Genomic DNA, 12766 nt, shown 5'->3' on the forward strand with positions numbered 1-12766 from the left:
ATATAAACATTGTGATCTAAATTAATTATTGTTGTATATATTACTATAATATAATATGTCTATTTAGTGTAACATGTATATGATATTTATAAATATTTTTATTTATTGCTTATAGTTGATGTTCTCTATATAGTTTTTTTTATTTTACAATTTAACTACACTATACAAAAACATACAGCAATACAACATATAAACAGTGTGATCTAGATTAATTATTGTTGTATATATCACTATAAAATAATAAGTCTATTTAGTGAAACATGTATATAATATTTATAAATATTATTATTTATTGCTTATAGTTGATGTTCTCTATATAGTTTTATTATTTTACAATTTAATTACACTATTACATTTATTAGACAAAATACACTATGTAAACATCGAGAGCTTGATGTATCATTGGTGTAGCCATCAGTATACAATAATTAGTAAACTTTATGTAACATTTATATAATATTTTTAAATATTCTTATTTATTGCTCTATTATGTTCTCTATATAGTTTTTCCTGATGTAAGCACTTTACATAAGAAGTTGTTAACAATAAATATCATCAAACGTATTATTACTTATTTTGGCATGTTATGCTAATTCACGATACAAAACGTTGATTTTGTTAACTGCTTATTATTGTACTATTTATTTACGTGAAATCAATATTTATCATTTATGCTATTCATTGTTAACATTGTCTATAAAAAGGCGACAACACAAAAGAAATGCGTTTATTTCGTGAACCTATTTAACCGCTTCTGAACATTATGATGATACGAGAGCTGTTATAATTACAGCCATTTATAAGTTCTGTTACGCATGATAGCACAGTTTAAATCATTCACAAGTCTATACTGTTCAGTGATAGATAATGACGGCACTGACCGTCGTTATTTTGTTGATCGTTTCGGCCAGGGCAGGTCAAACCAGGTCTGATAGTCCTCATAGCGGGTGACCTGTTCTTGTGCGTTTTTGAAGAACATAACCCCATTACGGGTCCATACACTGGACACTTCGTCAGACATTTTTCGTTTGACACTCATGAAGACCTCTAAGTTCAGAGGAGTGAGGTCTTCTCTAACAAATATGCCTGATTTGCGGAGAACACGACCTTGTTTTAGCACTGAGTTTCGCAGTAACCTCGACTGGAAACGCACTATAATGTCCTTCTTACCGTCTGGTCCTTTCTTCAAACGATGTGCGATGTCGATATCGCTTGTGTCTATACGGCAGCCCAGTTTGGTGTTCAGGGTTTCAACCATGTATTTGGTTGTTTCTTCAGCGGTTTCAAACCTCTTGAATTGTTTTTTTCCATCAACGATTTCTTCAATATGCGAAATTCCGCTAATTATTACATTGTTACTTCGGTTATATTGATTTGCCTCATTCTCAATATTTCTCGTTTCAGATTCGTTCTTGGCGATTGAAATAGCCAGTTTGGAATTGACTTCTTCTTGATCTGCGAGTTTCTTGTTCAGCCCTTTAACTTCCTGTTTAAGTTTATCATTTTCTACTTTGCGTTCCAATAATCTCGATTCTAGCACTTCGATCTGTTTTGAAAGTGAAATCACTATATCGTCTTTCATGCCAGATAATAGTTCTCTCATGGTATTTTTAATTCGTGCGTCGTCTTTTTCTATAAGTTGTTTAATTTTGGAATTAAATTCTTCAATAGACCTATCGACAGTTGATGCTATATTTGCTAACTTATGATTAATGTCTTTAAGTTGATATTTCATGTCATTTATTTCAGAGGACACGTTATACTCTGATTTCCAATTTGTCTCTCCAACTTTTGACATTTTTGCCTTTCGAGTTTTTTGAGGTTTTGGAGTTTGTTCTTGTTGTTTGTTTTGTGATGGTGATTCTTGCAAATCAATTTCGATGATACTACCAGTAGAGTTTATGCCCTTTTTACGTTTCTTTTCTTCAGTTGTCATTGTCCAAATCACTTTATTATCTCACTAATTTTGCCCAGTATACATTGGTTTGTCGAGCGTGGGTGGCCTTCACATTGTACCGTTACACTTGAGGTCATAAACTGTGTACAACGCAGGTAACGCAGGTAAACATATGGTAAAAACAATATGGCCGCACCCAATACATTTATATTCAAAAGTTACCGTGTCATAAAAATGCCTTTAGTTCCAATCCATGCCAAGCTGTCTTTTGTGGTTCGTTACATCATTTATTCCGGGTTGCACAGACACTAAAACGCACTGTCGCAAAAATGTTTTTATGGCTTTATTTAATAAATGATCACTTATTTTTTCGAGCGCTCAAAGAAAGCCGCCATTACTCGCTCAATGTCATAGTTTTGGTTATTTGGCTCACTTGTTATGATGTAACAAGGTAAGCTTTTGTTATCACTCTTTTTCTGTTGAATTTTATCCAAAGTTTATTGTGAACTCATAAGATATCATTTTACAATGTTTAAATTTGGGTGTCACCTCTTTGCTAGATTCTTATGAAACGTAGTCACCTCTATGTCATTTTGGGTTTCATATTCTGTCAAAAATTAGGGCACTAGGTCAAATATAAGAAAGAGGTCTGTTCATACTTTAGTGGTCACATTCTCTCTCTGATCCACTTGTAAATTGGTTAGAACATTATTTTAAATGATTTCAAAGTCAAGCTTGAAAGAAGCATATTCAAAATTGAGTTCACAAGGTCTAGTCTCAGTGATTAACAGGTCACGTTCCAAAGTGGGTCATGTGCTTCCATGCATTTGATCAATAACTAAAGTCATTAAATTCTATGTTAACACTTACATTGTTTACCTGATATTCATGGCAGTTGATCAGAATGTTCAAATAAATAAAAGTAGGAACTCGGTAACAAGGCTCAACTAGATCGGATAGACGCAAATAGTTTGTTCATACTCACAATGCCATATTTTTTTCTAGATCTTCATGAAAAATTAGTTAACATCACTAGGAAACAATCAGTTTCAGGTGAGCCACATTGTGCTGTTACATACTGTGTTGGGGGCTAGATTGGGGAGTGCAGTGTCCAAGAACGAAAACTATTGCACCACAACCATTAACTATTGACCTGCGGATAAATGACAAGCAATAACAATTACACAATTGCGGTAATGTAGATTAACTTAAATGGATGCTTATTTATTTTATGCTCTCCGGTGATTTATACAGAAATATCAGTGAAATAAACTGGTATTTCACTGTTTTAAACAGTGAAAAATAACAGTGAAAATATCGATATTCTTCGCTGTTTTTTTTGGGGAAAATCGATATTCAACCGAATCCAACAAATATCCTCTATATATCCATCCTTTTCAAAAGCATCGTCACACCAGTACTTTCAGTACTTTGATTATAGTTATGTGTCGTTTTATTTTTCGGCATAGCTGTTTAACGTCACTTTTGACCTTAGGTGACCTTTAGGTTACATTCATAAAAATGCCCGCGGCTACCCATGAATAAATACATTTCATTTAGTCCATTGGCTGATTTGAGAATACCACCAGAACAATGGAAACATGGCCGCGTCTTTCTAACACTGTTTAACTGCGTGTTCAGCGTGAAACAATTTTATCTCTTATGAAAAGGCATGATAGATAGAACAGTTTTACACTCAACACTTCACATCAATACAATTTGTGCGTAAATTCTACACCTTCGTCAGTTCGCGATTAGTGTGTGTGAATGTCAGAGTTTATATACAGGTCATCGCTGTGCTGACCGGTTATATAGTAAAGACGCTATAGCGTGAACTAGGTGAACTGGAATTTTCTTTAGACCAGAAAGATGTTAAATAAAGATATCCAGCGATATAATTATGGAATGTCAATAATAGATTCTTAATGTGTTTTCAACAATACCATGATACATATTATTTTTAATTAATTTAACAAGAATTATTCCACTATATTGACTAATGTATTAAGCATGAGCGCGATGATTCTCGATACTGTTAATACTCGAATCAAATAGCAATGCCCGACAAACCACTAAGACAGGTTTGTTCGAAGAACGCGCGTTAAAATATTAAAAATATGTACGGATACTTCGCGTGTGGCCGGTTGACTCATATGTTTAAATTTCACTTCCATTATTCTTGTGGTTTTCTGTTTTGTATCTATAGGTTTATGACCAGCAATATGTAATAATGTAAAATAAGCCGCAAAAACTCAGCGTAACATCCCGTACTGCGTGTGATGCAGCTAAGAACTGCACAGAAAAAGACATTCGCTATCCTTGATCTCATTCATTGAACTCTTTATCTTTCATAAACTCCAACCTCAATGATCGCATGTTAAAATTGTATTATAGACAGACGCCCGTGAAATGCATGATTTGATGTGCGATGTGAGTCTAAATGTAGTTTTCATGCAGACAAGCCTGACAATCACTGGTTGTCAAAGCGCAAACCTTAGTGGGAAGAACCTATGACTCACTGTGGCTGCATTTTGGACTTTTTTGTAAGTCATGCGGTGTACAATCATTTCATTCTTGGAAAGTTATTGAGACAAAAAGTTATTTAGCTTTATCTCTTTTGACCCTTTCCCCCATAAAAGGACACAATAAAACAATGTCATATTGTGAACAAAGAAGAAAACTTCTTTGGAATATACGCTGACGTGTGTACATGTGCATTGATATATCAATAAGCATTACCTCGCAGTAGATGCGGTGGTCATTGCAAGTTTCGGAGCACACCGAACACAAGTAATCCATTTCAATAACAATAGGCAAATGTTTCAAAACAAATCCTTCAAAACAAATCTTTCATTATGCACATAGGTTTTCATTACTTTTCACGAAATAAGCCATTATTAAAAGTCTTGCACATTATATAGCGAAAGTCGGTAACTTACAAAATCTTTTTTGATGTTATTGAAAGTCCCTTTTTAAAAATAATTTTCTTTAAACGTTCGATAATTATATACATAGTGACAACTTAATCAATGACAATTATGCTTCTGAATATCATTTAAAATGGATCCAATACGTTATTGAATTTGTTTGTAGCAGTATAATTTTAACATCAAAGTCATATAATAAACGCACTAGATAAACAAGTTTAATCATTGACCGAGGCATTAACCGTGCAATGAACCAATCATTTTGATTACAAATCAAATTGGTTTTCAACTCAATTGACTTGTTCAGGTTAACCAATTAGAAAAACTAATGCGAATTCTGGATTCCTTTTTTAAATGACTTTAAGTATCAGACTACTATATTAGTAAGGTAAGGTTTCGTTTATGAAAATACTTATAAATGTATTAAACACTTTAATAATAAATAATGTTAGCCCCTTTCCGAAGACCGAGGCCCCTTTCCGCGACGAGCCCTTTCCGTGGTTCTCGCCTTTCGCGTTACTCGTACCGTACGGCATTCAAAAATATAGTAAAATTAAATCATTTCTTGATGGATTTGAATGCAATTTAAACTGTAAAACATAAAGTAAGGTTTCAGTTATGAAAATACCAATAACTGAATTTAAAACTTTAAAAAGGAATAATTTTAGTCCCTGTCCGAAGGTCGAGGCCCCTTTCCGTTACGAGCCCTTTCCGTGGTGCTCGCCCCTTCCCTTTCCGTTTCTCGTATCGTACGGCATTCCAAAATATTGTAAAGTTAAATCATTTCTTGATGGATTTGAATGAAATTTAAATATAAACACAATGAATAGTGCTGTTTATAAAAATACCGATAAATGTTTTAAAAACATTGAAAATAAATAAATTTAGGCCCTTTCCGAACACTCAAAGCCCTTTCCGCGGAAAGGGGCCCTTTCCGCTATTCAGTCATAGCGAAAAATCGGCGATGTTTACTCTTTTCTCTTACCCCGAATATCGAGTAAAACTAAAATCGGTGCTTGTTAACCAACAGGGGAAGTAACCGCAGCAAGTGTTGATGCATTGTGTCACTCTCTTACACTGCGGTTCATTGCATTTCTGTATGGTGAGGAACGAACGACAACTCTGCTAGGAGAATGGCATTGTGTACACACCGGTCTTAGGAACCTTAATCAAAACGCAACACATTTTCGCGAATTACCAGCAACGATGGCGTAGCATAATTTGAAGCATTATCGCAAGAAACTAAACAAACAAGCGGTCGATAAGTTCAGCCCTCTTACTAGGTACGGCTTGACAGGTGCAGATTCACATCCATGTACGTCAACATCACAATTACTAGAAATTTGATAAATATTTTACTTTCTGGTAAATTAAGCAAGCAGACCATGTTTGAATAAGAGAATTCCTGTGTTCTCTGAAGTTAAAAGTTGAATTATTCTCAAATCTGGTAATTCCTTTTGTAAGGTCTGTGCTACTGAACTTGTGCAAGACACATGTATGTGAAGTAGAATAGCTGTTGTTCCATATAGACATTATTATCTAGCATAGTGTGGTATATAGTTGTAATTTAAAATATGATTTTAATTTCATTTGTTGCAGGCATCTATCTATCTATCTATATAGTTGCAATAATTCAACTCTAAGCTTTATAGCCCAATGGGCTGCTTCGAGTTGCAATGATTTTATTGACTTAGGTTTTGTTTTGTACGCTGTATCCGCCATATTGGAAAATTGATCCAATATTGGTTAGGTCGCAGAACACCAATATTTTGCACGTCGGGTTATGTGCTCCGGTCTATAAAGTCGATAACGATGTGGTATTCAATACAAAATACACTGTTTCAAATTTATAACATTTTATGCACACATAAAAAGTTTTATGTCATTGTTCGTCTTTTATTACTTGTGTATAACCCAAAACGTAAATTGTTTCTATTTTTATTGTCCAATCATATCGGGTTATAGGATCACGTGAGCTCTTTCTACCAATAAAAATCATACTCGTTTTGGAATCCTTACTACGCAGTTGCATCTTTATTATTGTCATAAATTTCGACAAATTCGCTCTTCAGCGGTAATATAAACGTTTTATTTATTACACCATATGACACAGTCTTATGTGGTGTTTTTGAAGGATTACATTTCTTTACACGGTGATCTACATTATTTGTGTTTTAAACGTGTTTAAGGGACAAGCATCTAGTTTCCTTTGTTTCCTTTGTGTGCACGACTAAATCTCGCGTGATTAAGCTCTGACTCCCGCGACGTGATCCAAGATGGCGGCGCCCATCTCGAAGAAAGTTTATATCTTTGGACACTCGTTCGTGAAGAGGTTGAAGGATTTCATTCGTCAGGATCCGTCACTTCGTTACGATTTGGGCCTAACCGGCAGTCCGATGATCCAATACTCGGGTTTTCCAGGCACCACAGTGGACTGACTCCGTAATAAATTACAAGACATCTTGGTTTTCGTTCCAGACATTGTGATCTTGGTTGTGGGAACCAATGATATCTACAACCCGAATCAATCGCCACTCTCTGTAGCTTCGGCAATACGTGATTTTGTGGACACCTTACTTTTTGTTCATGGGATTGCTCGAGTTATCGTGCTGCAAACACTGCACAGACATTCCCCTACTTGCCACACTCGTTATCCAGTTGACATTCATTGGTTCAACAGCAGGGTCGATGATTTGAACAGTCTTCTCATCGACTGGCTGAATTCTCCGCCCCATGGCCGAGCATAACTGTGGCGTTTGAAGGGGTTTTGGTCACCAGAATGTATCCGTACTAATTTTGCGGATGACGGTTGTCACCTTTCACCTCGTGGCCAGCATAGATTTTTCAACAACATTCGGACCGCGGTTGTCGCTGCCCTAAAACAATCGATCTGATTTGTTATCATATTTTGCCTGATAACATTTCAAGTTTTTTTCAAATTAAGTCGGTCTGTTTTAGTAGGTTCAGACCAGATATATCTATTCAGTGTCATATTTTTGTCACTTAAAGTTATCAATCCAAACTGGACACAATTTTCCGTTATATTATGACGGTTTTAGCTATCATATCCACATGAAATTGATTTTATTAAGGCCGTTCTTTAATACTACGCCTGAGTTATTCAGTTCTGACGGATATTGATATTATCGTTCTCTTCGTAAGAACTATATTTGTGCCTGATTTTCATTATTCAGTTCAGGCTATGCTTTATATATTCCAATAATATGCCTGATTTTAGTTATTCCGTTCAGGCGGATATTGACGTGCTAGTTCTCTATGTAAGACCTATGTTTATGCCTGATTTTAGTTATACCGTTCAGGCTATGTCTATATTTTCCAATATCATGCCTGATTTTAGTTATACCGTTCAGGCTGATATTGTTGTCATAGTTCTCTACGTTAGAACTATGTTTATGCCTGATTTTAGTCATACCGTTCGAACATATTTTTATTTTCCCATATCATGCCTGATTTTAGTTATACCGTTCAGGCTGATATTGTTGTCATAGTTCTCTACGTTAGAACTATGTTTATGCCCGATTTTAGTCATACCGTTCAGGCCATATTTTTATTTTCCCATATCATGCCTGATTTTAGTTATACCGTTCAGGCTGATATGGCTGTTATAGTTCCCTACGTTAGAACTATGTTTATGCCTGATTTAAGTCATACCGTTCAGGCCATATTAATATTTTCCAATATTATGCCTGATTTTAGTTATACCGTTCAGGCTGATATTGATGTTATAGTTACCATATTTGTTATTCAATATTACACCTTATTCCAGATGAAGCGAACAAGGCAGCGTAAAAAGACGGTCACGTCTACAACCTGCTTATGTTGCAAGGGGACTACATCCTCTGGCAAACAACCAAAAAACTCTACACCAGCAGGGCCGACAATGGAGCCGGCAGCGGACCAACCCAGAGATGTTCCTATACCGGCTGTGCCCGACAGCCTGACATATGCTCCAGCAGCCACAGGCTCCTCCACACCCTACCCATCACAGGTCCAGTCGGACATTCTCTTTCCAACTGCTACGACGAATCGTCAATTACCCTTGCCATTGGACCCAAACGTCGGGCTACACACAGTGCCATTGGACCCAAACGTCGGCCTACACACAGCCATGCCCTCTTTTGACATTGACTCCTCGAGTTCTTCCGATGAGGACCAGGGTTTCAGCTTTTCCCAGGCACTACATACACATGCCAGGGACATACTACCAGGTACTGGTCACCTCTATGCAGAGCCAATAAGTACCCCAATTTTGAGTCAGGTGAAAAAGTCCATCTGTAAAGACATTTTGCGCAACAAATTTGTTGAAATGGCAGCTCTGCTCCCTTCAACACTGTCCAGACAGGCCAATCAATATACGTTACAGTTGGACAGTAACTCGCAAATTTCCATAACTCCAAAGTCCAACCTGCGAAAAATAACAACTATTGAACAGTGGACAACCGCCATGATCAGATTTATGGCAGTATATACTTTTAAGTTCCCCTCTGAAACTCAGGCTTTACTGAAATACACGGAGATTGTCCGTGACATTTCCAGCCGTCGTCCAGGCTCTGCCTTTATCTTCTACGATACTCAATTTCGCCTTCTAAGGGAATCCATTCCCCTTCCGTGGAACCGTCTTCACACGGAATTTTGGTTAATGGCCTGTACATCCGTTCCCACCCAACACTCAAGCCCTTCCTTTCGCCCTCAAAGAAACCCCACACGAGCCCCTTACAGACAATCTTCGTCCTACAAAAAATATCTTGAGAACACCTGTTTCAACTACAACAAACGTTCCCTCTGCCACACTCCCTCTTGCCCCAACCCCACACCTGTGGTTATTGCAGAGGGTCCCACCCAGCATACGAATGCTCATTCCCTTCCAAAGAGCCCGCTGCTAAAGCCGTCTCCACTCCTAGACCCTCTAAACCAGTCAGATAAAACACCCATCGTTACCCCAGTTCAAATTGCCATTCTTGCCCCTTACTTGTCGGGTTACCACTGGGCCAATAATTTGATGGATGGTTTCACCTACGGTTTTAAACTTGGTTATTTGGGTCCACGGGTTCCTTTTTCGGCCCCAAATCTTAAATCATGCAAAGAACATCCTGAAATTGTACATTGCAAACTTCTTGATGAACTAGACGCTGGTCGGATTCAGGGTCCTTTTCCTGTCCCTCCCTTAGATAATTTTCGTGTCAGTCCAATTGGTATTGTGCCCAAAAAATCTCCAGGACAGTTTAGATTAATTCACCATCTTAGCCATCATCCGGGCCAGTCTATTAATAATTTTATTGAACCAGATCTCTCTTCTGTTTCTTATTGCTCATTCGACGACGCCGTTACCCTCTTGTTGAGTATTGGCCCGGGTACTCTTTTCAGCAAAACCGACATTGATTCGGCTTTCAGGTTAATACCAATTCACCACTCTGACCACCATTTACTCGGCATTCAATTTCAGAACAGCTACTATTACGATACTTGTCTCCCTATGGGAGCTTCATCTTCGTGTGCTATTTTTGAACGATTTAGTTCCGCTTTGCAATTTATCTCTGTTTCACATTTGAACATCCCCCATAATGTTCACATTATTGACGATTTTTTATTAATGGGTCCAAAGAATTCTCATATTTGTCAGACTAGTCTGGACAATTTCTTAAATTTTTGTGCGCACATTTTGTTCCCATCAAACATGAAAAAACAGTCACGGCTACTTCCACATTTTCATTTATGGGTCTTGAATTGGACTCAATACTTATGGAAGCGCGACTCCCTGTAGATAAGTTAATTAAAGCTAGAACCCTTTTAAGTTCATTTGTGAAGTCGCGTAAAGTCACCCTTAAAGAACTTCAATCCCTTCTTGGTCTTCTAAATTTCTGCTGCCAAGTTATAGTCCCTGGTCGCAGTTTCTTACGTAGACTCATAGATTTAACTATCAAGGTCTCAAAACCTCATCACCACATTACTCTTAACAAAGAGAGCCGCAGGGACCTGCGTGCTTGGCAAATGTTTCTTGATCACTTCAATGGGAAACAATTACTTTCTGAACAACGCTGGCTCACTTCCGACACTTTACATCTTCACACAGACGCATCCGGAACCTTAGGTTTCGGAGCCACATTTGAGACACACTGGTTTTCCGGTACATGGCCTCAAACTTGGTTAGGTTATGACATTACCTTTTAAGAGTTATTTCCCATTTCTCTCGCTCTGGAAATCTGGGGTCACCAACTTCGCAATGGGTGCATCGTTTTGCACACGGACAATGAGGCAGTAGTACATATAATAAATAAACAGTCGTGCCGTGTACCAGTTATTATGTCTCTAGTACGCCGCGTAGTCTTAGCCCGTATGAAATACAATATCCTGTTACATGCCCAACATATCCCCGGGAAGTACAATTTGTTACCGGATCTCCTTTCTCGTTTACAGATCTCCGAATTCAAGACAATGGCTCCCCACATGGACCTGCTGCCAACACCCATCCCAGAGCACCATTTTACAATTTGAATCAAACAGTGTACAAATTATTGGACAAATCCCTGGCTCCCTTCACAAAAGCCAGTTACAAAAATGCTTTCCTCCAATATCAACGTTTTCATTCCACTCATCATCCTTTGTCATACTGCCTGCCTATTACCACTGATCGTTTAGCCCAATTTATTGCTTTCTGTCCCAATCTGAGTTTCCAGGCCAACACTATTTCCACATATGTTTCGGCTTTGGGTTACATTCATAAATTGTACAATTTGGCAAACCCCATAGAATCCTTCGTGATCAAAAAGTTGTTGTACAGTTTACGCCGCACGTCAACCGCAGATAAACGTCTGCCTTTCACTATTGCCAATATTCGCACTTTACTGTTTTTCCTTCGGGCAAACATAAAAGACCATTACCATCGAGTCCTGTTGAAGGCAATGTTTCTCATGGCATTTTTAGTCTTTTCCGGGTTGGGGAATTGTCACTTTCACATAATGGTCATCAAAATACCATTTCCCGCCAGGACCTTACTTTTTTGTACACCGATTCCAAACTCTCATCGGCAGTCGTTACAATCCGTAATTACAAACATTCCAAGGGTCAATGTACCTCAGTTCCTCTAGCCAGTCAATCCAACAAACAGCTATGCCCAGTCCGCGCATTATTTAAATACATACGGTTGTGTCCCTCTGATACAGGCCCCCTTTTCAAATTTGCTAACGGGGAGCCTGTCACAGCCACTTTCTTCAGGTAAAATCTTAGAACGGGCGGCGGGGTTCCCCTTACGGCTCCCCTTTGTGGCGTGTTTTTTCCGCCCATTATGTCAGTATAGGAAATAACATGATATATTTTCATCTATGTTATGGCATTTTACAATAAATGCCCATTTTCGATCAATCATATTGTGTTTGTTCTTTCCTATGACATACGAGTCCGTCCGGTCTAAGACCTTTTCATTATTATAAAGGAGCTCTTTATACCAATAAAAATCATACTCGTTTTGGAATCCTTACTACGCAGTTGCATCTTTATTATTGACATAAATTTCGACACCCGCCACCACCCCTTCTCCGCCATATGTTTTTACATGTACAGTTATATTTCTATACGATTGTGTTATTCTATACCATTATATACTGTATCATCATATTTCTGTTTATATGCATAATATGCTTGTTTTTTCGGGCGTGTTTGTTCCGCCCAAAATGTCACTATAGGAAATAACATGATATATATTCATCTATGTTATGGCATTTTACAATAAATGCCCATTTTCGATCAATCCTATTGTGTTTGTTCTTTCCTATGACATACGAGTCCGTCCGGTCTAAGACCTTTTCATTATTATAAAGGACAATACATAAAAACATAAACATGTCAGCGAGAAAAGTGTGTTGAAACATCGTCGTGTTTTTATACAGTGCATGCAAAGGATAACATCCGTAGGTTGCCATTCAGG

General features: G+C 37.6%; 1 protein-coding gene across 1 annotated transcript; it reads left to right on the plus strand.

Annotated features, from left to right (window-relative positions):
• Window positions 1-6680: 6680 nt before the first annotated feature.
• LOC127867602 (uncharacterized) lies at window positions 6681-11337 on the plus strand. The gene is made up of 3 exons (XM_052408921.1): window positions 6681-6898; window positions 8612-10408; window positions 11260-11337. Exons 2-3 carry the CDS (start codon window positions 8612-8614, stop codon window positions 11335-11337), a joined length of 1875 nt encoding a protein of 624 aa, XP_052264881.1. The 5' UTR covers window positions 6681-6898.
• Window positions 11338-12766: the final 1429 nt, after the last annotated feature.

The sequence above is a fragment of the Dreissena polymorpha genome, chromosome 1, assembly GCF_020536995.1.
Source record: "Dreissena polymorpha isolate Duluth1 chromosome 1, UMN_Dpol_1.0, whole genome shotgun sequence".
NCBI classification, from domain to species: Eukaryota; Metazoa; Mollusca; class Bivalvia; order Myida; family Dreissenidae; genus Dreissena; species Dreissena polymorpha.